Below are 23,906 nucleotides of genomic sequence, written 5' to 3'. Positions count from 1 at the left end.
GACTGAACCTCTATAATATGTCTAATACAATTAACTCAAGAGGATTATTGAAGTTTTTTCATAATTATAGTGTATCTCCTTCAGATGAAAATGAAAATGAGACATAAGTAAAAATGTATAGAGAAATGAGAAAACAAAAAAAATAAATAAATAAATAAAAACGCCAAAAGAAACATAATTGGATTATACATCAGTATCAATATAACGTATGTCTGAGAGTACATGAGCTTAATCGTAAAAACAAACTGAATTGTTTCCACAAGCGATTTATTGAATAGTTTAAATTTGATTATAAAAAAGGTTTTATTTGCAAGTTTTCTAAAACCCAATTATGTATAAACATGGATAAGAATTGTTATACTTTATTTATTTATTATATATTTATAATTATTTTACATAATTATTTATATTGATTTTGTAGTATTTATCTAGTATTTTTTTAAAGCGTGCATAAAATACATAAAATTAGCACATTCTGAGAATTCAATAAATTGTTTGTAAGGATTAAAACAGCAGTTTTTTTGTCCACAATTAAATTAATCTTACGAGCGGTGAAAAAAATTTGACACTTCAAAAATGTATGAGCTTGCCAGTGCGAGTGGATAACGACTTCAAGTGCGTGCCAATCACAAGATGGCCTATACAACAGGTTCGAGAAGCACAAATCTTTTATCTCGACCGATTGAAGAAAGATGCGTTTTTATAATAACAGAGTTGAAAAAAGTGAGAGAACGTTGGATTTACATTCGCTAAGTATAGTTTTGTAATTTGAACAAGCTACAAATTGCAAAATGTAAGTTGAAGGTGAAAAAACACAAATAAATGTAAAAGAGAACGAATGTCTTGCATTGCTAGCAGAGAAAGTGCAGACAACAAAAATGCGCGCCCGAAACAAACAACTGATCGAACGAATGTCTTGCTTTTGGGCGCGCTTGTATTATATGTAAAGTATGTCCGACAGTTCGGCTGCGTTGTACAGTGTTTTTTAAGTATCTAGTTCATAGCATGTAATTGAGACATTGTATTTACGCTAATAACTGATCTGTATCAAATTCATTCTCGTATAGCCTGTACTCCTACTCATGTAGATGCTAAAAGTGATTTGTGTCATAAAACTATAAATAAAATTAGCAATTTGAGAACTTTCTGTCAGTAGTTACTCGTATCGATTGTAGTCTTAGCCTATGGTTACAAAATCTCCTTCGCTCATTTTCCTCGTACCTCCTTGTCTGTCTATGGTAAATTATCTAGCCCCCACGCGTGTACGTATCATATTTTTTATTAATTCTTTTTTTTAATATAAAAACAATTCGTTGCTCTATTATTAGTCAAATATCATGTGAAAAAATGTAAATCTAAAATTTGCACGGCATTAAGAGTATATGCGGTGGGTTCTTTAAAAGAGCATACTTGCAGCATAACTTTAGTTAGTTTGGTAATGTTTTCACACCTGATTAAGCAAGCCGAGCCTTCAAATGAGCCTTTAAATCCATTTCTTTCTGATGCATCAAAAAAGTAAAATTTACCCCAATGCTTCATGAGAGCAATCGCATAATTGGAGGTATGCATAATACCGAAGAGATTGGTAGTGAAAAATAGTTCAAGTGCGCTTGCAAGGTCATGCTCCAAGGTTATACCGGCCATTGTGTTTTTATACAAGCGTATTCTAGCTCTAACGTCACCTACGACGAATGTATCAAGCAACTCACTGATTGAAAGTGTACGCGAACCGGGACGAGTGAGGCGCGCGCATTCTGTGTGTAAGATATCTCCATATTTGAGTGTGGCATTAATTAAATCACTCGTCCACGTGGAAGGTGCAAGTAAGGTTGCCACAACGATAGCTACAGCAGCGATTGCGGTACTCTGAAGCCCACGATTGTCCACAGAAAAGAGTCTATCGGACATGTGATTGCTACCAAGCAAAACGCTTGATTCTTGATCTATGCGTTTAAATGATGATTCTAAGTCAATATTCAGTAGATGCTGCTGCTGCTGCTGTTTATGAACCGAACTTGGACAGATTTCATCCATTTGAATGCTACGACATAAATACGTTGTATTAATATCTATCCAATAACAAACATTTTGTAATTTTAATATTTATTAGGTGCATGAATGCCTTAACGTTTATACTACGTTGAACATTCTAACTATTCTTAATTATCATTTAATTCGATTTTCAGAACCAGACTTTTCGTATTTCCTTAAATATGATAAGATCCTTATATTTACTTACAGAATATTTAATTTTTTTATGTATTTAATAATCATAAATAAAGAGCGCAAGTAACGATGTTAAAAATTAATTGAATATATTCACGAAGAACAATTAAAGATAAATTAATTATCACTTGAATAATACTTTCTATTAATACAAATAATTTACTTTATTTCAATGTAGAAATAAAGTCTTTCTAATGAAATATTGTGTCTTCATATGTTTGCAATATTATTACAGTATTATTACAATATTCGCATTTAATATTTTGAACAAATTTAAAAGTATAATTTCATGATTATACATCTAATATAAAATAATTATATTAAAACTAGATTTTGTTTTTATTTTTATCATTCTTTCTTTACGTGTATCACAGTCGTTTGTTAAACTTCATTTATTTAATTCAATATTTCGATTATTATGAGTTTAATATATATTTTATATAAAAACTATATTTTTATAAAACTAATGGTTACAGTTTTAAATAGTTTGAATAAAAATAATGTACCTTAAGTTTTCTTGTTCTTTTTTTATTGCTTTATAACTAATTGGAGAAGGTAAAGGTTCAACGCATATTGTTTTAATAATAACTCTAGAAATTTCAAATTCGACATATTTTTCATCGTCATTAATATTTGTAGACAATAAATCAAACAGAGGTTGCATACAAGCAAACCACACAACACACGAAGTTCCTTCATTCTCATCTTCTTTTAAACCTGTAATAAGAAATATATTGTATAAAAATATAAATTTATTAAATATTTTAATTTAGACAATATAATGACTAATGTAAAAATGCAAAATAAAGAAAAACCTTCATGATTTCTAGATCTTGGATCATACATAAAATATACTCCATTATCGATCCAAATTGCTACCATATATCGACCAGCAATCAAAATTCCAGCATTATTTGTTTCAAAAAATTGTTTAAGTCCTTCTTTTAATAATATTGGAGGGGATAATGGTGGAGAAACACGATTTATTTTACTGATCTTTTTATCTTTAACAGATTTTGCTTTGGAAACATTTTTATCTTTTTTACTTTCGTCTTCTAATTTTGGAGGAGGAGTTGTCACTATACCTTAAAAATATGTTATATAGAAATAATAAATGATTAAATTTCGATAAATTAGTAACTATTATTTTAAATACATTGTAATTACTTATAAATCTTAATGGTTTATTAATTAAAAATAAATTTTACTGCATATTATTAAAAAATTATATACATTTCTTAAATTTATAGAAATATACCATTTAAAATACACAGTATGCTGAAGATATGAATTTATTTATATGATCTTTGGTTTAAACATAACATTTTAATAATATATAATTTTATGCTTTTAAAACCTTTACTTTTTAAATTATAAAACATGTTGTCAGCGCACATAATAAATTAATTTAAACGAACCAGTAATAGTAGCCTTTTCAACATCTGCCGCCAAAACATTGACACCGATGTGAAAAATTCTAATAATATCACATGGTTTCAATGTAGTTGTTTTACTAGTACATCTTAAACTTTCACGATGCAAATTAACTCCAATCGCTAAAATTTCATCAAGGGTTTTTCTGGTCCATGTGACAGGATTTTTAATTACAAACATAGCAAGAGAGATAACACAATTAGCCGCTGTTTGATGGCCACGAATATTTTCAGAAAATATTTCTGATGCCTGATGAGTAAAACCTCGTAAAATAGCTCTAGCTCTTCCTAAAAGAAATATTTAACTTGTTTTATATAAAATTTTATTTTGTATTTTACAAAAAATAATGCACATACATTATTTATTATTATACGATATATATGTTATATATTTACAATTATATAAAACAATTATCTATATCATTGTTTATAAAATTAATATATTAAGATATGTGTGTGCATGTGCTATTTGAATTATGTTACAAATTTATTAATTAAAATAAATAAAATTTATTTTTATTATATTATTTAATAAAATTAATTTATCCCGTTAATATTTAAATCTTGCCTTGTAATCTGCAATATGCGTTCAGTGGTGGAAGATTTGATGGTCTGACTGCTGAACTAGGATCAAATGTCCATGGTGGTAACTTATTCCAGTCTAAAATATCTATACTATTAATAATAAAATCGGCATCTTCATCTATATCCATTCTTATTTTTTTGGCTAGTGTAACTTTATTTTCAAAGCGCATTAAAAAATGCCCAGGTTTGAAGTAATAAAAGTAATTTTCGTATGTCCAAATTGCAACATTTAAACATTCAAACATTATACAACCAGAAGAAGATCTTTCAAAAAAGTTTGAAATCCCTGTTATAATGTCTTTGATCCTTGGATTTTTGCCACTTACTGTTCCTGATTGTACACAATCTTGAATGTTCAAATCTATTCTACGATTAGCAATGAAAAATTCACTGATTATTTCATTACATTGAAAACTTTTATTCTCTCCAATGCAAGCTACACTCCGTGAATGTAATGTATCTCCTGTGATCGTAATTTCATCCAAAATTTCTGTAGACCAATAGCGTGGTTCATATGCCTAAAGAAATATAAGATAGCAAAAATCGTTATGTATTCTTATATATCTTATTAATAAATTTATCACATTATCAAATATTCAAATGGTTCGAAAACGAATTAAAATTTGTTTTCATTAAAATTTGTAATCACAATAAAAATAAATTTTTATTTGAAATTGTTTAAAAAATAATATTAAAAATTGATTTTAAATATTAAACTAAAATTTTATTTCTATAAGAAAAAGTATCAATACATTTAAATTTATAATCAATTATACATTTTTTTTGTTCGTTTATTCTCATGTTATTTATTATTTATGTTATGGAAATAAAGACTAATGAATATTTCATAAGTACATTGTGTTTTAAGTATGTTCTTATATAATATGGTAATAATTAAAATTGACATGATACATATTATTGAGCATGAAAACTGTTATATATTATTATAATATGAAGAAAATTAAGATTATTAAAGTTGTACATATTAATAACTAATATGTATTAGTTATGTACAGAAATGATTTTTTTTTTAATTACAGTAACAGTCACATTATTTACAAAGATTGGATCTGTTGTTTAGAAATCTCATTTAAAATAATAGATAATAATAGATACTTATACGAGATTCATGTATTACTTTTATCTTTTGACATACTGATTTAAGAAATAGATCATATTCTACAAAACTGCAATATATTTTTTAAATTCTTGTTTAGAAACAATAAAATATAAATATTTTAAACAACGTTAATATAAATATATTTTAGCATTGAAAAGATTTAAAAAATATGGAATCTAAATAAATGCAGAAAAAGACAGAAATACATTAGTAAAATTGCTATTAAAATGTACATTTTCATAAGATATAATATAAGAAGTATTATTAATAAATATTGTAACTGGATATTTATCGAAACAAATACACGAACAGTTAAATTACTAGAATAATAAGATTCTGAAATACCGATAAGAAAAAGTAATGTAGAAACTAGGATAATTATTCAATCGAGCAAGATAAATATCCTTAGTTTTTAGATATATGAACAAAATCTACAAGTTATACTATATTAATATAAAATAGATTTTGTCTTTATAAGCGATGCATTTTATAAGTGTAATAAAATTCAATATTGAATTTAAACATACATAAATCCATTTTGCAGATAAAAAGAAGAATATTGATTAATCAACTAAATATATTAACATTAATCCTCTATTTCCAAATTTGAAATGATTTATATATACAATTACGATAGTATGTTATTTATTAATATGTACATATCTATTTTCAAAAAAAAGTAATTGTTGGTTATTCATATATTTCTACATATCTAAGTAAAATATGAAATAAAATATTGTATTAAAATAACTATTGGTGCTTTTACGAATTGTCATGTATATAAAATAGAAATATAGTTTTAATTTAAACATTTTTAGCCTTATACAATTATTTATAAAATTACCTTTGAAAACACTATTGCCATTATACAGATCGCAGCAGATTGATTTCCTTGATTTTCTTTTGAAAATATTTCATCTGTTAGAGTAACGTGGCAATCAATTTTCCAACTTTCTTCTTCAATTTTAGAAAAATTGTACCATTTATCTTCCGTAATATAATCTTCTGGAATATGTTCACTGATAGAATAATGATTTTCTATAGTCACACTGTCAAGTATGAAATCACCATCAGATTTTTCGCAACATTGAAGTAAAATTTCAGCTAACGAAGAAATATCAATGTACCAATACACCGTAGCATTTCCAGTTTTTTGACCTCTTGGATCCATTGCAAAATAAATACTTTCTTCTTTCCATGTTGATAAAATAATCTACCGATATAAAAAATATTATAATACTTTTTATTTATAAATAAAATGTTATATTTACATTATAAATATAATGGAACCTAATGTAATCGAAATATGTCATATTTAAATATTTCGATAGAATTTTAACACAAAAAAAATTTTTATGAATTTTGGAACAAAAAAATTATGTAATGTTTGTATGCAAAAAATCGTAAATACTATATATTACAATATATTTTGAAAATAAGTAAGGTGTTTCATTTATTTGAATAATTTAAGTAATTATTAAGAATGAAAATCATATCATTAAATACCTGATCTTTCCTGAAAATTCCCATTTTATTATTTACAAAAAAATCTTCTAAATTTTTCGTTAAGTCATTAAGTTGTCCTATAACAGAATTTTCTTCAACATTTACGGTGATTTCATTTATTCCCAGAAAGAAACTGGGATTTATTTCACTTGGTAACAGATACTGTCTAGAATTGTCCATATCCTCTTCGCTATTATCTTGGAGATTTTTTGAACTTTCATTGCTCAATTTATCACTCATTTTTAATATATCATCTATAACTCCAGTAGACCAGAGATGTGGATCATATAATTTTGTCATTGCTAATGTTACTAATGCATTTGCAGCTTGCTGTTTATCTCTTGTTTCCATTTTGAAAAGAATATCATTTGCTTGATTAAAGCTACCACATAGGAAAGCACCATTTTCACCAACAGCAGTGTAAGCTCGTAATTCTGGTTTTATTAAAGTTACTTTATCTATTTCAATTTCTTCATCTGTTAATTGCTCACTCATAGAAGCTACTTTTATTTCATGAATAAAAAAAAAAGATTGAACTATTTCATCTTCAATTTCTAATTGTTCTTTCAAAATAAATATAATTTCAGAAACATTAGGAAATTTCAATACACAAGCAAATTCTTCTGTGTTATTAGTTTCAGTATGAGTTTCATTTAAAAAATTTTCCCATGGTTTATCACAAAATAAATAATATCCTTCTTCTTTACTTTTATCTGCAAATTCTTCATCAAATTTCCATATTGCAAAATACTTGTTATTAAATTCTAATATCCCAAATTGATAATTTTCAAAAAAATTACTTATTCCACGTTCCATATTTTTTAGATTATCATCAAAATTTATTTTTAAATCACCAATTACACAAGCTTCTTTTATTTCAATAAAGACTTTGCATTTTTTATAATACAAATATTTTTTTAAATTACTTATAGACAAGATTTTTCTTTCAGTATCGATCTGCAAAAATCGTTATTAATAGATAAAAGCCGAGTTTTAATGTTTTAAGCTGTACAAAAAACATTACGTTATCATATATTTATTCAATAATATCAAATTATTTTCACTATCAATATGTGAGTTAAACGGTAATTGTTTACTTCATCGTGTTATTATATTAGAGCCTTGCAAAGACTAAGGTCTATATTGATATCAGAAGAAAGAATAAAATATGAAGAGGTTATTGACTCGGCGAAAAAAGTGAAACTGTTTTAACACCTAAAAAGATGAACCAGCATATTTTAATAAATCCTTTTTATTGGTTAATAATAATTCATTATATATATGACTGTATGAGTTTTCTACTTTTCCTGTATTTCTATATACTTGACGCTTATAAAGCCGCAGTTGATCAGTTATGCAAGGACTGTCAATATATTAACGCGAGTAGTAAGTATTTCAATAATAAAATATCAGTGCACTATGTAAATTATATAATTATTTTTACGGCATTATTCTATTGCTTATAATTTTTCATCTAATATGTAATAATTACTTTGTACAATTATTTAATTATACAAATTGTTATTATTCATTATATTGAAATTCAATTATAATACAAAAAAAATTAGTTAAAAAAATATATATTATACATAAGAAATTTCTTTAATAACGTATATTTAGAAAATATCATTTGAAATTTGTTGTAAAAAATAGTTCTATGAATATTTTTATAAGAATATTTCCAATTAACGCATGCAGAATTTAATAATTAATATTTATAAATGATAACTATGAATATAATTAATTTATATAGATTGTAATTATGTATAAATGTATTTAATAAGTTTTTTTAATACCTCACCAGCTGGAGGATTACACCAATTATAATAATCATTTCCTTCTCGTACCGTGTTGTCAACGTCCTGTCTAGACCATTTCGAAGGTAAAATTATTTGGGCGGTAATTAAAGTGACTACAGATATTGCAAGATCTTGAATTCCGCGGCTATGTTCATCAAAAGTGTCATCGTCACTATTTATATTTCCACGAAGTATCCAACTTTTTCCCATTATGGCTGGCTTGAAATAATACCAATCACGAATTCCTGGTATATCGTTTACAACAATAACTCGACGAATAGTGAAACGACATTTGAACTGTGCGGAATCAAGATTCTTTAATAAATGCTCGTATAAAGAGTTCAAACTTGTAAAACGTACAACACAACATTTGCCAATAATATTTTTTTTCATAATTTCAGTATTTTCATTATCTTTTTTACCTGTAGTAACAAATAATAATATAATATAAATAAACATTCATCATACAGTTATTTGTTTTAATTAGAATTTTGAATATTTATTTTTAAAATTATTAAAATAAAATTTAAAAATTATAACAATATCATTAAGATTTGTTATATGTAGCAAACAAAATTTACTTGTAATTGTAGGGTACTAGATGAAATAGCTAAATATTAAATTCGATATAATGCTTTTAGTTACATTTTGGTAATGGCTTATATACCTTTTTCGTTAATAATTACGTGTATGCCTGATATATCACATGGTTGAGAATCAAATATATAGTAGTAATTTTCTTGCATCCAAATAGTAACAGCCATTGATGAACACTCTAATACACCATCCGTGTGTTGAATAAAAAATTCTTCTAAACCTTGCTTTAAGTTTAAAACTGTAGAAACTTTTGAAATGACAGTGCCCACGATTGTTAATAAGTCCACATCAATGATCATTTTGTTATTTTCAAACTTTTAGAAGAAAAATGTGTAAGATAATTTAATTTTTCAGTCAAATTTAAAAATATTTAAAAATATAAATTTTATTTTATTATTTCCTCTTATATATTCTTTATATGATTTCCGTCGTATTTCATTTTATATTTTTCATCACATTTAACACAATAATACTTAATAATATTAATATATTTCGTTTTTATAAATTGTTAAAAAATATTACTAATTTTTTGAAAATAAAATATTTCAATTTTTCAATTTATACCATATAAATAAAAATAGCCAATAAAAATTATTTAGAATAATATTCTTTTATTAATTTTTTATTGTGTAACTGTAATAAAAAAATGTTTTAAAATATATGTTTTCATTTAAGAATTTGACTTAAGTAATTTATATATTCAAAAATTTTTGTTTCATTTATATTAAATTATTCAATTATATTAAATATTTTTAAAAATATATTTGAAACTGTTAGTTTTAGAGAAAAATATAATAATTTACTATAAAATTTAGTTCGAAGAAATATTATAAGGATTTATATTTTTGTTGATATGAATACTCATTGTTTAAACGTAAATTATTATTAATGCTTTTATCTTATGAAAAAATAATGTAAAATTTTATATTTCTTTGATATATCAATATGATATATTAATCTAACATAATGGTATATATTTTTAACGACATTAAATATTCGAAATAAATATTACCATAATGTAAAACTATTATTATTTAATTAGTTTAATAAATCAAGATATAATCTACTAGAAATTTGTAAATTACGAAATATATTTACAGATATTATAGTGATTTATTGCAAATTTTTATCGATACTTTTATTTGTTAATTAACCTTAAAGCGAGTATCATCCAGATCTATGGCAGTCATAGTTTGTATGCTAGGTTTCGCATTTTTAACTTGTATGAAGATGGCGTCACCCATTGCCAAAATATCATCGAGTGTTTTTCTTAACCAAGTTTTTACAGGATGAAGCTTTTTCATTACAATAGCCATTACACAGTTAGCAACTGATTGTGAGCCTTTCCCTTTATAAATGGCGTTGGTATCATTTGTCCAGCCATGAAGTATTTTTTTCTCTGGATCAGCTGCTACTGTTACAAAAGTGGAGGGAACATTTGCCTTCACCTCATCATATGTATATTTGTGATTTAAAAGATTTTGGTCTACCATCGGAATTTGGCCGAATTTAGCCTCTATAGCATTATTTGTCATTTCAATTGTTAATGGAATTTTCCGAATTAATTCTTGAACATTTTTTGTATCCTTCAGTGAAGAATCCATTATTGTATCTATTTTGCTACAGTTTGATCTCGTAATTTCATTGATTGGCTTGAGAGAAACTTTGTTCTTTGCCATAATATTAGAGACTCTCTGACATTCGTATTTTCCTCTGTCTATAGCTTCTATTTTTGTTACGCTGATTTTATCAATAGAATATTTTGAATCAATCTTTTGCTTGAGATTGTCCACAAACATTTTAACAATGCTTTCTATATCGTGTACTCGAATAATACATGCAAATCCAGAAACGTTCCTCTTTCCACATTCGTTGACCGGTGCAGGATCTATATAGAAATATCCGCAATATTGACGATTCCAAATAGCAACGGACATTTCTGTTTTAAATAAAATATATTTATTATAAAATACAATATTGTATACATAATATTGTATTACTTAATGAATTAAGAAATATTTCGACAATAATAGTTTAAATACGTTTACAAATATTCAATTTATAAATAAAATGTGTTATCGGTTAATTAATGTATAAAAATTAAAAAGTGTTGCTCAATATAACAAAAACCTTTTTATAATATTAATAGATATTTAACAAATATAGCGTTTAACTTATATAGTACAGCATTAGAGACGTTCCTCAACAAACATTTTTTTTAAGTATGGCTATTATACCTTAGCTAATTAAGAACTCAATGTGCCTCCAGGTATGATGCTTTATTTTACATTTAAAATAAATTCAAAAGCAGTTATTTAATTTTTAATACCTAAAATTATTTAATTATATATAAGAAATATTGTATCAAGCGCAAACAAGTTTAACAAGTATAAAGTTATAATTAAAAAATAAATCGAAGACATCCCATGGAGTCGAATTCTAAAGAATGATGATTTATTGATAAATACCTGAAAGTTTTAAAAATAAATATAATATGAGAGTAAATTATTAATTTATAAAATGTTATTATGGTACATTCCTTTATTAATCAAAGTATTTACAATTGAATTTCTTATTTGAATTTGAAGGTATACATGTGAAGAATATGGCAATAATTAAATTGTAATAACATTTTTATTATAAATTTATTTAAATTTATAAAAACTCATTTTTTAAACTCACAAGATATTTAAAATATGTAAAGAAATAAAAGTGTTTATACAATAGCACATGATAATATAATAATTGGAATAATTCTTTAGCCTTCATATTAAAAATATCAATGTTATAATACAAATATTATGATAATAAATATAACAAAAACTGTATAAATCATTTAAAAGTACTTCATTTAGTAAAAATACTTCATCTAATTTTCGATGTTATGATATATTTTGTAATTTATTTAAAACTTTTATAGAAATTAAGAAAAAGCTATATAATTTACTATACATATATATATTTTTAATGATTCAATATTTTGTTTATTATAAACGAGCTTATATAAATTTTTATTTAAATATTCTCAATTGTCATGAAACACTTGATACATTGCAAGTAAATTTTTTAGCATTAGTAAGCCTTTAAACATCTTCCAGAAAATATAAAATTTTGCCACTTATTTACTGTTGTTATTTTCAAATATATTAAACAATATTTGAGATTTAAAAAAATTAACATAAATTATTAATCATTCAAATTATTGTTGCATTATAAGTTAAAAACTTTTGAATATAGTTTTATTTATGAATTAAAATAACCATAGTTTTGAAACTAATTATTATAATTATCGACAATATTTATTTATTTTATTGCTTGTCAAATTCATTGTCGCGAAAATTTCTAAAAAAAATATTAATTGATACGTTAATTTATAATATTTACTCTAAATTTATTTATTTTAAAATATTGTCTCATTACCGAAATATAAAGAAAATGGAAATGATTTGATTTATTAAATTTAGTATCATAAATAACTATATTATTATGAATTTATTGTCAAAAACAAATAAAACTTAAGATAAAAATAACTTAAAATAAAAATTATGATAATTTTGAATAATAATCAAGTGTATTACCTTGAGATGTGAGAATTCCAAAATTTGGAGTCCTCAAGAATGTATTAAGACCATTTTTGAGGTCTGGAAAGCCTATACTTTCACTAATAACATTTCCACAAATTATGCCAATTTCAGTACATATATTACATTTATAATCTCCCACGAAAAATTGTTTCTCCAATAAACTTGTAGTCATAAAAATATCATCCTTTAAACGGTTACGTGCTTGGCTGATACGAAATAGTCTATCACCATCCTCTAGGACTCTGTCGAGAAAGTTTGAAGTCCAGTCCCGAGGCTCTAATAGATGTGCATATACAATGCCGACTACTGCAGCGGCACTGGCTTGTTTACCACGACTCAACAGTTTGAAACGCTTATCAATGATTGAACAGTTGCCTCGAAGGATCGACTGTGTTGGTGATATTATTTGAAAACGATGCCATTTCTCTGGATTTTTCTTTACCCTTTTCGTTGTTTTCTCTTCCATTACTATATATCATATATTCCGAATATTGTATTAGGATCAATTTTTTCACATTATATTAATTTTTCTATTATTAAATTATACTTTCGAAAATTTTAATTTACTGATAATTAAATAAATAATTTTAATTTTTTAATCTAATAATTATTATTTTATAGTATTTTATGATTAAAATTTAAACATTAAATAATTTAGATAAGAAGCACAAGATTCAAATATTAATTGCGGTTAAAACATTTTATATCTGAAGTTGACTGTATATTGATTAGATAATTGGAAAATTATATACGAAGAGTAATAATTTTTATGTTAATGAGTTTTATTTCTATAATCTTATAATACTAGTGATTTTATGACCTTATATTATAGAAAGTTATATATGGTTTATATTTTCTTTTAATATTTTAATTTATTATTTAATATTATCAAATTTATCTAAAAATATGTAATATATATATATATATATATATATATATATATATATATATATATATACACAAACACATGAAATGATAGATTTCTTTTATTTAAAGACAAATACGTATAAAACGAAACATTAATAAATACTGTTATTATATATATTAAATTGTTATAAATTATATTAAAATGAATATAAAATAAGAAAAAAATGTCACATGGTTAAAGAAAGAAATAAAATGTCTAATTAATAAGGCAACAAATTAAGTATAGTAAGTTATTTCATAATTATAGTATATAAGTGATCAAAGTATTATTTTTTCAAAGTAATCATAAGTTTCAAATTGTATCACTTAATAAGTTAAGTTATTTTACACGCATTATATAAAGTAATACATAGAAATTTTGAAGATACGTAAAAAATTATTGAGAATTGATATTTAGCTGCAACATAATAGGAGAAAAAGTAAATGTCCAAATATTTAATAATTTTTTAAAAATTATTAATTCCAAATTTTTTATATTGTTATTTGAATAATTTGTATAACAAAATTATATTGTAAAAAATCAAAAGCTTAATTATGTATAGAAATTTATATAAATTGAACATAAATGAAAATAATTTTTAAATATACACAGATAAAATACAAACTGCATCTCAATAAAACTTAAAATTTATAGGATAGGTTCCGAACATAATAAATGAATAAAAGCATAATTTTCATGTAAAAGTATAACTTGTTTATTTTATCGAATATTTCTATATTTATGAAATTCATAAAAGTATATATCGTTCGAAAAAGGTTATTTTTATTTTATTACTAAAACACGACTAATTCTTTAAATTTCATTCAATGAAAAATAATAACTAATAATTATTTCTATTTGATTTTTGTCATTTACTGAATATAAATTACATTCTTTTTATCATGTTGCCTTTTCTATTTTTATTTAATGGTACTTCCTTCAAACTTATATAAATTATTTCGGTATATTTTATTACATTATCTTCAAAATTATTACCAAAATAAAAAATAAATATCTTACAAAATTTATTTTATGTTGTTCTAATACAAATGATTTCTATTATTAAGCACAAAAAATTTAAAAATTAATTTTTACACACTAATAATTTTTTACTTTTATAAGTGTTTTTTATATTTAAATCTACTTTTGTATATTATATTAATAAATATAAGATATGTATAATGAATATCGATATTGAATTAATTATAAAAATATTGATAATTATTGTATTGAATTTCTAGATGTCTTCATGCGATTATTGAATAATTAATAATAAATTATTATATTATATAATTATGAAACAATTATGAAAAAATTATATATTTTTAAATATTTTATTGCCTATAAAATAAAATAAAAAGCTTTTTAATAAAATTACTTATTAAACAATTGATCGATAAAAATATATTTTTTATATGCTGATTATTGAAATGTTTAACTTAAACATATTATATTTTTATTTACATTTTTTTATTCAAATAAACAAACATTTTTATAATGTAACATTTTTAAATAAAAAAATTGACAGTATTTTCAGTTTTTAAAAATCTTTTAATGCAGGTTATAGATTGAATATATTCTAAAGTTAGAAATATTTAAATTATAAATATCCCTTTTGCACATGCAAACAAAATAAAAATATATTTTATATAAGTAAAATAGTATTACATCATTTGTTTTATTAAGATTATTTATATTTATTGAAACTTATAAAAATAAAGGGACGTCAAAAAGTGAAATAAAAATCAGGGCAAAAATAATTTTTGTAACTGGAATTTTATTTACTTGTATTTTAATTGCTCAAATGTGGTTGTAAATTTGAACTTACGACTGGCAGATGTAACGTATGTATAATTTACGTTTCATTTTGAAAGTCTTATTTTTATATTTATCTTATATATTTATATAAATATATATATATATATATATATATATATATATATATATATATATATATATATATAGTTGTCGATCAACAATAGATAACAAATATTTTCTTACAATAGTAAATAATTAATTATAATACAAGATTATATTTAAAAAATATTAACATACTTGTTTTTAAATACATAAACAGTGAATTCGATTTTGTCAAAATTTTGTTTACAAATATATAACAATAAGTAAAATGAAAAATTTAAACTGTATTTAACACCAATGTTTAGCATATACACATTATATTTATATAATATATAGACAATTGAAGCTGATTTTATTAAACATGTATAAGTCTTTGAAATGTAATAAAATTTTATTCATTTTTATATATCTATGTGGCTTTAAGCTGTAAGCTCGTTTTGTTGACATTATTTACAAATTTTATTAATTTTGATAACGATTATAACAATTTACAAAAAATATAAATTTATATACTTGTAGATGCTATTTAATGCACTATAGTAATTTTGTTAATAATATTAGTATTTAATTTTTTGATTTATCATACTGAATGTGCAAACATTTATGAAATGATTTGTAATTAAATTTTTTATTTTACTATTGTATTAATTTTTAATATTCATTTTTTGTTAATAGCATAAAATTATATGATATTCTATAATTATATAATATCATAAATTTTTCATAATGCTGTTTATATATATAAATATATAAATATAAATATATATAAATAGAGAAAAGATGTGATTTAGTAAAAAATACATAAAAAATAATTTTTTAATTTTTCTAATCCAAACAGTTATATTTTTTTTTAATGTATTTGCTTTTAAGTTGCTCTATACAAATTGTTAACACTAATTAAACAATTTAAAATTTATTAAGGAGTTCAAATAATTTTTTTAATTATCTATAATTATATTAATTAATAATAATTAAAAAATTATATATTAAATATACTAAAGAAATACTTTTTTGCATAGAAATTTAAAAATAATTATTGCGTCAATGGCCTTTTCCGAATAATAAAATTCTTTAAGAGTTTAAGAAAGTGTTGATAAAACAACGTTCATAAATTCCTTTTGTAAATATAAATAATGCACACAAATGCCTATTACAGGATTTACGGGATATCATTAAATTATATTAGAGGTTAACATTCCTTGCTATCACCGTTCATTTTTCCAGTCTTTATATAACGTTTACTTAAGGTCTAATTATATTTTATCAAATTTTTTTTTAATATTGCAAGTATTCTAAAGAGCATGATTTAAAATCATTTGCATTTGTATTAATTTATGAAAATTAATACTCCTATTTAACAACGTATTTGTACAGCATTGATACATGTTATATTTAGTATTAAACATATATAAACATCAACAGAAAAAAATATTAGTTATTAATTGTACGAGATTTTAGGTTGATACTGTACACAAAATATTTTTTATATACTGTATCTAGTATTTATGTATATTATTTTGTAATCCTTATATTATATAATTCTTAATTGTTATCAACGAAGGCAAGAAAAACTTCATTTATATATAAATATTCAAATTTGAAACATGAATAAAATTTTTTTAATTATTTGGAAAACTTCGTAATTAACTAATTAATTTTAATGTTTAAAATTTTATTCTATAAACATCATTTTGACTCAACAGATGGCTGATATTACTATTTTTATCTAAGAAATCTTTATATCTTCATTTACTAATAAATTTTTTTACATGTTGAACATATTCGTAATATAAAAAAAAACTTATTTATGATACTTTATTTATAAGCAAAATATTACTTATGGGAAATAATTGCCTATAACATTGATTTTGCATACTAATAAACATATTATCCTAATATATTAAATTACAAATTTATTTTTTAACCTTGGAAAAGATATATGAATTTTCATTTATTCATTTCTTGCTTTTAATATTTGTGGTAAATTATTTTTTACAAAAATGATTTTTTAGGTAAGCTTGACTATGAGGATTACGAATGTATTTATATATTTTCAGTCGTAAAATTGATTTTGTCTAATTCTCAATATTTATTATTATTTATTATAAATACGCGTATATAAAAATGTGAACAAATTAAACTTTAAAACAAAATAAAAATCCTACTCTAACACAAAATAGAATTTATTGAATTCATAATTTGTTCTTTTTAATAATTTTTTTTAAAAATAATTGTATTATTGTTAACAGAATCTACAACCAAATGTGATTGGTCCCATGAAATTGTAGATTCTTAACACTTGTATAACCAAACATGGCTCATTAAATTCAGTTCTGTAATATAACTATATAATTCATGTACAATGGATAATTAAAGATAAACTTTTAAATCAAACTTTTATCAGTAATATTATATATTCAGAACTGCAAGTTATATTCAAGTACTAAAAATGAATAGATAAATAACATAAGTTCTTTAAATTTTAATTTGTTTTAATTACAAAATATCACAACGTAAGATTCATTTATGATACTAAAGTGATATTTTAAAAGAAATTTTGTATTTCGTTTGATATAATCAATTCCTCTGTAATCAATTGATAGATTCTACATAAATAGACAAGACAAAGTTTAGTATAACAATTAATTAAGCCTGTCAGATTACAGACTCTTTATTTGTGTTTAAATACCAATCTATGTTTTATATTTTGGAGAGTTTGTCTACAACCTAGTTTAATAATCTAATGAAAAAAACAAATTTGCGAAGCTATCTCACTTGAAAAATATCATATCATAAACCTAAGAAAATATGTACATTGAATATCACTGTGGAAACGTAGGCTCCTTTACGAAGCAGTGATAGATATTAACTGTCTCTATTGGGATGTTTGGCAAGTAATCTTCGAGGTAAGGGTAGAGGTGACTCAAACTGTTGTGGAACAATACCACTTACATTTATCTCAAAATATTTAAATATAGGAAACCACCAGAGTCGAGCTAAAAAATTATTTGGACCATATTGCTGGAAATGAAAAATATTTAATTTCTATAAAATTTATATAATAAAAAACATTTACTTTGAAAAATGGATTATAAAAATAAATCAAAACTTACTTTGAGTTGTACATTATTTGCCATTGTGTGATAAATGTACCATAATCTGGTAGTAACATAATATGCTATTAAGATATCTACAGTGTAGTGGCCATGGGAAATTAATACCATTATAATTCCAACAAATGATGATATTCCAGCAAGCCAATGAACTGGATGGCACTTCTTTGGAGAATCTAAAGTGCAATTACATTAGTTGAAAGAGTAATTTTTTACAAAAACGACAAAAATTTAAAACAATACTTACATTCTTTAATGATCAAGTAACTAAGCACGAGTACAACAGTATGTCCACTATAAATATAGTCTCCACAGTAGGTGTGCTTGCCATTAATTGACAGTCCAAATCCAGAGATAAGTTGAAGAACTCGTTTTGTTACAAGATAAGGACTTGTGTTATTTGCTTTGGGACTACAATAATAAGTTTTACTAGCCACTGGAAGAACAGTGACATACATGGTAATGCTCCTCATCATGTACAATAATCCCATTAACAGAAATATTCGTCGTACCACTATAAATCTGTAATTTAATTAATTAAATACTTAGTATAATTAATATTATTATATATTTATGATATATTAGTACCTATGTTTATGGAAAATTATAAAGATCATAGCAGAATTTGACATTATCATAATCAAAATTTCAGACACATTAAGAGCCCAATCTTGAGCACTAATATTATCTAGAACAACATCAGGGAGAGGATCATAAGTTGCACGATCTGGTACACGTTCATGTACCATAGCAAGTGAAGCAGTAGTCAATATAAAATTTATGACCATAAATAAAAATGCTGAAAACATAATCAATTCATTATTTAATTAAATTTTTTCATTGCTAATTTTAGTAAAATTTATACAAACCAAGAAATGTTTTCCATTTTTCTTTTGGAAATCTAGGCTCTTCTCTTAATGGAGCTGGAATATCAATTTTAACAATGCCATTTCCAGATTCATTTGGAATTCCAGTATGTCTAACATGACTTAAGCTATCTATTTTATCATCTTCATCTTCATAAAAATCTGAACTGGATCCAACCCCACTCCATTTATCTTTGTTTTTAATTGGAGCACTTGGAAGCAAAGGTTGTCTCTGGTATACATCACTAGATTGTGCCATTCCGCTACTACTGCCATCAACAACAGCTTCTATATCTCTATCGTGACCTTCCTCTAATGGCTTATCAAAACTTCCGTAATCACTATGAAGATTTGTGGTTTTGGGATCCAATACCATTCTAATATAAATTATGTTTTTATTATTATATTTAATTGAACATTTTTTTATCAAATTCAACAGAAATGAAGGTCAAAAAATAATTTTGATATATATGTAATCTTAAAAATTCTCTTTTTAACTTATAAAATATCAATAAACTTATAGTCATAATTTAAATTATATAAATTCACAGATAATTTAAATAGTTTGAACAGCTCAGATTATTTTCTTCATATTTAATTATATTTTTTAACATTATTAATATATTAAAAAAGTACTATTGTTAATTAATTAAATAAATTTAAAAAACTATAAAAATTAATTACAACTCTACTTTAATTTAATAATTGTAGTAAAAGTTTAATCATAAATAATTTAAGTTAAATTAATATATAATTGTCAATACTATTTACCAATATTCATAAAAAAATTCATATTAATACTATCATCATTAACAATCAAACCTTTTATAAATCCAAAAGTAATTAGATAGCAAGAAAATTAAACATGATAAGTATAAGAAATAGATAATTTACCTGTAAAGTTATTAAAGCATGATTTCTATACCATTATTTACTCAATTACTCACACAATTAATTGACAATTAATCACATGCAGTAAAAGAATTGAAGTATTAACAATCTATATAATGATTGATTAAAACAAATATATTGATTGTTGACATAAATGTTGTCTTACACTAATATTCTTTATTTGTTTCATTTAATAAATTCATTGTATAAAAACTCTTATAATTCACGTTACATTGAGCTACAATAATAATCAAATTTCATTCTATATCATGTATTTTTATAATTATGAAATTAAAATATTTATACATTGTTTTACATTCTACGTTATCATATTACGTTATCTCATGAAAAATTTGTATTATAACTAAGAATATTAAATAATATAACAAATGTACAAAGAACTAGAAGTCGATATAAAGTAATCATAGTTTACTTCAAATAAGGAACTTGATAGTTTAATAGTTTTAGAATTAATATTTGTTTTAAATTATACAAGGTATAAAAAATAAACAAAATTATACATAAATAATCAACATCAAGAGCATTATAAAAATGCAACGATAAATATATAGATGTTCTCAACCAAAGGTGTGTAGGTCTACTAAGAGGAGGTAATTAGGCTTTCCCATACCTTGTCAATGCAGCAGGCAATTCAACCTTGACGGGTAGCCTTAATTTATGCATTTTTATTTATATGCACATATTCAGTTTAATTCTATATACTTATTTTTTCGTTTTCCTTATAATTTTGCTTTTAATCTATATATCTTTACTGTTAATATTCATATATGACGTGCAAATCTTCATAATTAAAAGTGTAACGTATTGTTGTTTCTCTCAGTTACTATTATTTTTCCGTCTTTTTCTTTTGTAACGTAATTAATATATGACACGACAAATAATTTTCTACATGTGGGCGTATTAAATACGTAAGAAGCGCTAAATTTAAATAGAAAGAACAAAGAATATTTTTAATGAAATTTTATATAAAAATTGGATTTACATTTTTTTTAAATTAATCTTTTTTATAAAAGTTTGATTTAAAATATATTATGAAATTTTTATTTGGAAAAATTTAATATGGAAAGCGAATTACTTTAGACAAATATTTTATATAACAAATAAATTTGGTATATAAAATTAAATATGATAAAATAAAAACATAAGTAATAAATCGAGTTATTTTAATTGCCTAATTATTTTTCACAATTTTAATGGTTTATCAATTACAAAAAAAAATTATAAAGCTACATTTTGAGAAAATGGTGATGATTAATTATTTTATTTTAGTATAATGTTTCAAATAATATATATAATATTGGTGTAGTTACGATATACCATGTTCTAAATATGTAAGATTAATAAAATATAATCATATTGATATTATTATTTATAAAAATTAGTATATCAATAGAAACATTTACAGTAATTTATTATTTATGTATAAGATCAATTTTAAATGAATTTCATATATTCTTACTTTTTTATCTTTAAATTGTATATATATGAATATATATTATAATAGAATAGATTAAAATTAAAATTATTATAAAATGTTATTAAATAATTTAAAATAGCTCAATTATAACAAAATTGAAACTGTAAAAATGAAAATATCCATGATATAATATATAGTGAAAATGTAATTATCTTTTGAAAGTGACAAATTCATAATAATTTTTTTTTATATACAATCATTGATTCTTCTACTAATTATTGATCAACTACCATGAAAAATTCTATTTCTTCTTTAATGTATACAAATGTAATTAAAGAATGTATATAGTAGATGATATTATGAATACAAACTATAAAATATTTTCTATCACAATAACAGAATTTTATATTAATTTACTTTAAAAATGATACTAATAGATTACTTATACTAATTTATTAATAATTTATATCAACATTTTTTGTGTAGCTATAGTCTAGCAGATATATAGAGCTCAAAATAAACGTTTTCAATTTTTTTTACCAGTTGTTTTTAGTTACTTTAATAAATATTTATATATTGTTTTAGAAACATTACAAAATAACCACTAAATTGCTTATGTGTAATGAAATTGATATTTAAAAAATATCTTTAGTATTTAGCCATATTGGCTGATGACGTCAATCCTATCGTAAATATAAAAGGTTTGACCTACCCATTGTTTTATATTATGTAGTAATTTATATTTATACATAACGTATACTACCTACTCACCGTTTTAAAAACTGCTTTAGTAATGCCTAAACTATGCAAATTTTACAAATAATTATAATTAGGCACCAGAATATAATATTTTGTACGCTTCAGTAATAACAAACAATGTAGCGAAAACATATACATTAAATAACTACAGATAACTTACAGAAGGAATGATAATGAGGATAGACACAAGCATACGATATAAAATGTATAAAAATAAAAAAAATCACGAACAAAAACTAACCAAACTTTTGTTTTCATCTGATATCAAGTGAGCGTAGGTATATACAAAAACGTCTATAAAACACATTACGTGATCACAGGTTTTACAGACTTTATATTTGCTTTCAAGTATAGAAACTTTTTTAATTTGATGTAAAGTCATTTCACAAACGAAAACTTTTATATATTTTTTAAAATTATTTTTATGTTTTTATATTTTGTAGAAGAATTTGAGAGAATAAAAAAGCTGTTTGTGTCTACTTTTAATGTTTTTTATTTTCTATAAGCAAACATGTCTTTTCTACATAACTTGTAGTGTACGAAACAGTCAAAGTAGATGGAGCACTTGATTATCGCATGCGCATTGAATTTCTAAAGTTATTGGTTCTTGAACATTCACACAATTTAATATTGAGTTTTGCGTATATTTTATCAGCATTTAGTAGATTAAGCGTTAACATTTGCAATAATCATATTTAAAAAATAGGATATATAAAATATAACTTTTTAGATATTCTCTAATTTACATAAGCAAGCTGTTTTAATTTAACACAATTCGTTATTTTACATATGCGCATATATCCTACATATTCTATATAGTATAAAACTTTAGTATATTTCTTAATTTAAATTTACATAAATTATTTACTGTCGCCATGTATTTATTTATGAACTTTTACTTAAATATTATAAGTTCAACGTCTATAGAAATAAATTTATCCAAAAAAGTATGCAATCTTATTATCACAATTTCTTTACACGTTATGTATCATCGGTCATAATGTAATTATTGTTATTAAATTGTAATTATTGTTATAGCTGGAATTTTATACCGCGCATGATATTAGTGGTCATTACGTTTAAACCGTATGCCTCGAATTTGAGTACTCCACTGAAAAGCAGGAACAATCACCCTTCACTTTACGTAAGATATTCTATAATGAAGCTCTTTGTTTATATACATAACGGGGTTACAATGTTATATTTACATTATAGCATTATT

General features: G+C 23.1%; 2 protein-coding genes across 3 annotated transcripts; both read right to left on the bottom strand.

Moving 5' to 3' along the window:
• Window positions 1-699: 699 nt before the first annotated feature.
• LOC105361131 (uncharacterized) lies at window positions 700-13,316 on the bottom strand. Its single transcript, XM_011498237.1, has 13 exons — window positions 12,845-13,316; window positions 10,421-11,205; window positions 9,337-9,580; window positions 9,251-9,279; window positions 8,667-9,080; window positions 8,061-8,085; window positions 6,871-7,634; window positions 6,209-6,577; window positions 4,228-4,762; window positions 3,645-3,947; window positions 3,042-3,311; window positions 2,733-2,943; window positions 700-2,041 (listed from the first exon to the last, which is right to left on the bottom strand). The coding sequence occupies exons 1-13, from the start codon at window positions 13,314-13,316 to the stop codon at window positions 1,336-1,338; spliced, it is 5,127 nt and encodes a 1,708-aa protein (XP_011496539.1). The 3' UTR covers window positions 700-1,335.
• A 5,051-nt stretch (window positions 13,317-18,367) lies between these two features.
• LOC105360928 (phosphatidylcholine:ceramide cholinephosphotransferase 2) lies at window positions 18,368-23,096 on the bottom strand. Of its 2 annotated transcripts, none has more exons than XM_011497955.1 (6): window positions 22,926-23,096; window positions 19,600-19,973; window positions 19,319-19,529; window positions 18,978-19,252; window positions 18,731-18,906; window positions 18,368-18,638 (listed from the first exon to the last, which is right to left on the bottom strand). In XM_011497955.1, exons 2-6 carry the CDS (start codon window positions 19,970-19,972, stop codon window positions 18,483-18,485), a joined length of 1,191 nt encoding a protein of 396 aa, XP_011496257.1. In that variant the 5' UTR covers window position 19,973; window positions 22,926-23,096; the 3' UTR covers window positions 18,368-18,482. The 2 variants fall into 2 exon arrangements, with proteins under 2 accessions (XP_011496257.1, XP_011496254.1); XM_011497952.1 differs by lacking the exon at window positions 22,926-23,096 and adding an exon at window positions 21,119-21,222.
• Between the last annotated feature and the right edge of the window lie 810 nt (window positions 23,097-23,906).

The sequence above is a fragment of the Ceratosolen solmsi genome, unplaced genomic scaffold (assembly GCF_000503995.2).
Source record: "Ceratosolen solmsi marchali unplaced genomic scaffold, CerSol_1.0 scaffold14, whole genome shotgun sequence".
Taxonomy (NCBI): domain Eukaryota; kingdom Metazoa; phylum Arthropoda; class Insecta; order Hymenoptera; family Agaonidae; genus Ceratosolen; species Ceratosolen solmsi.
This window is presented reverse-complemented; position numbering and strand designations above follow the sequence as displayed.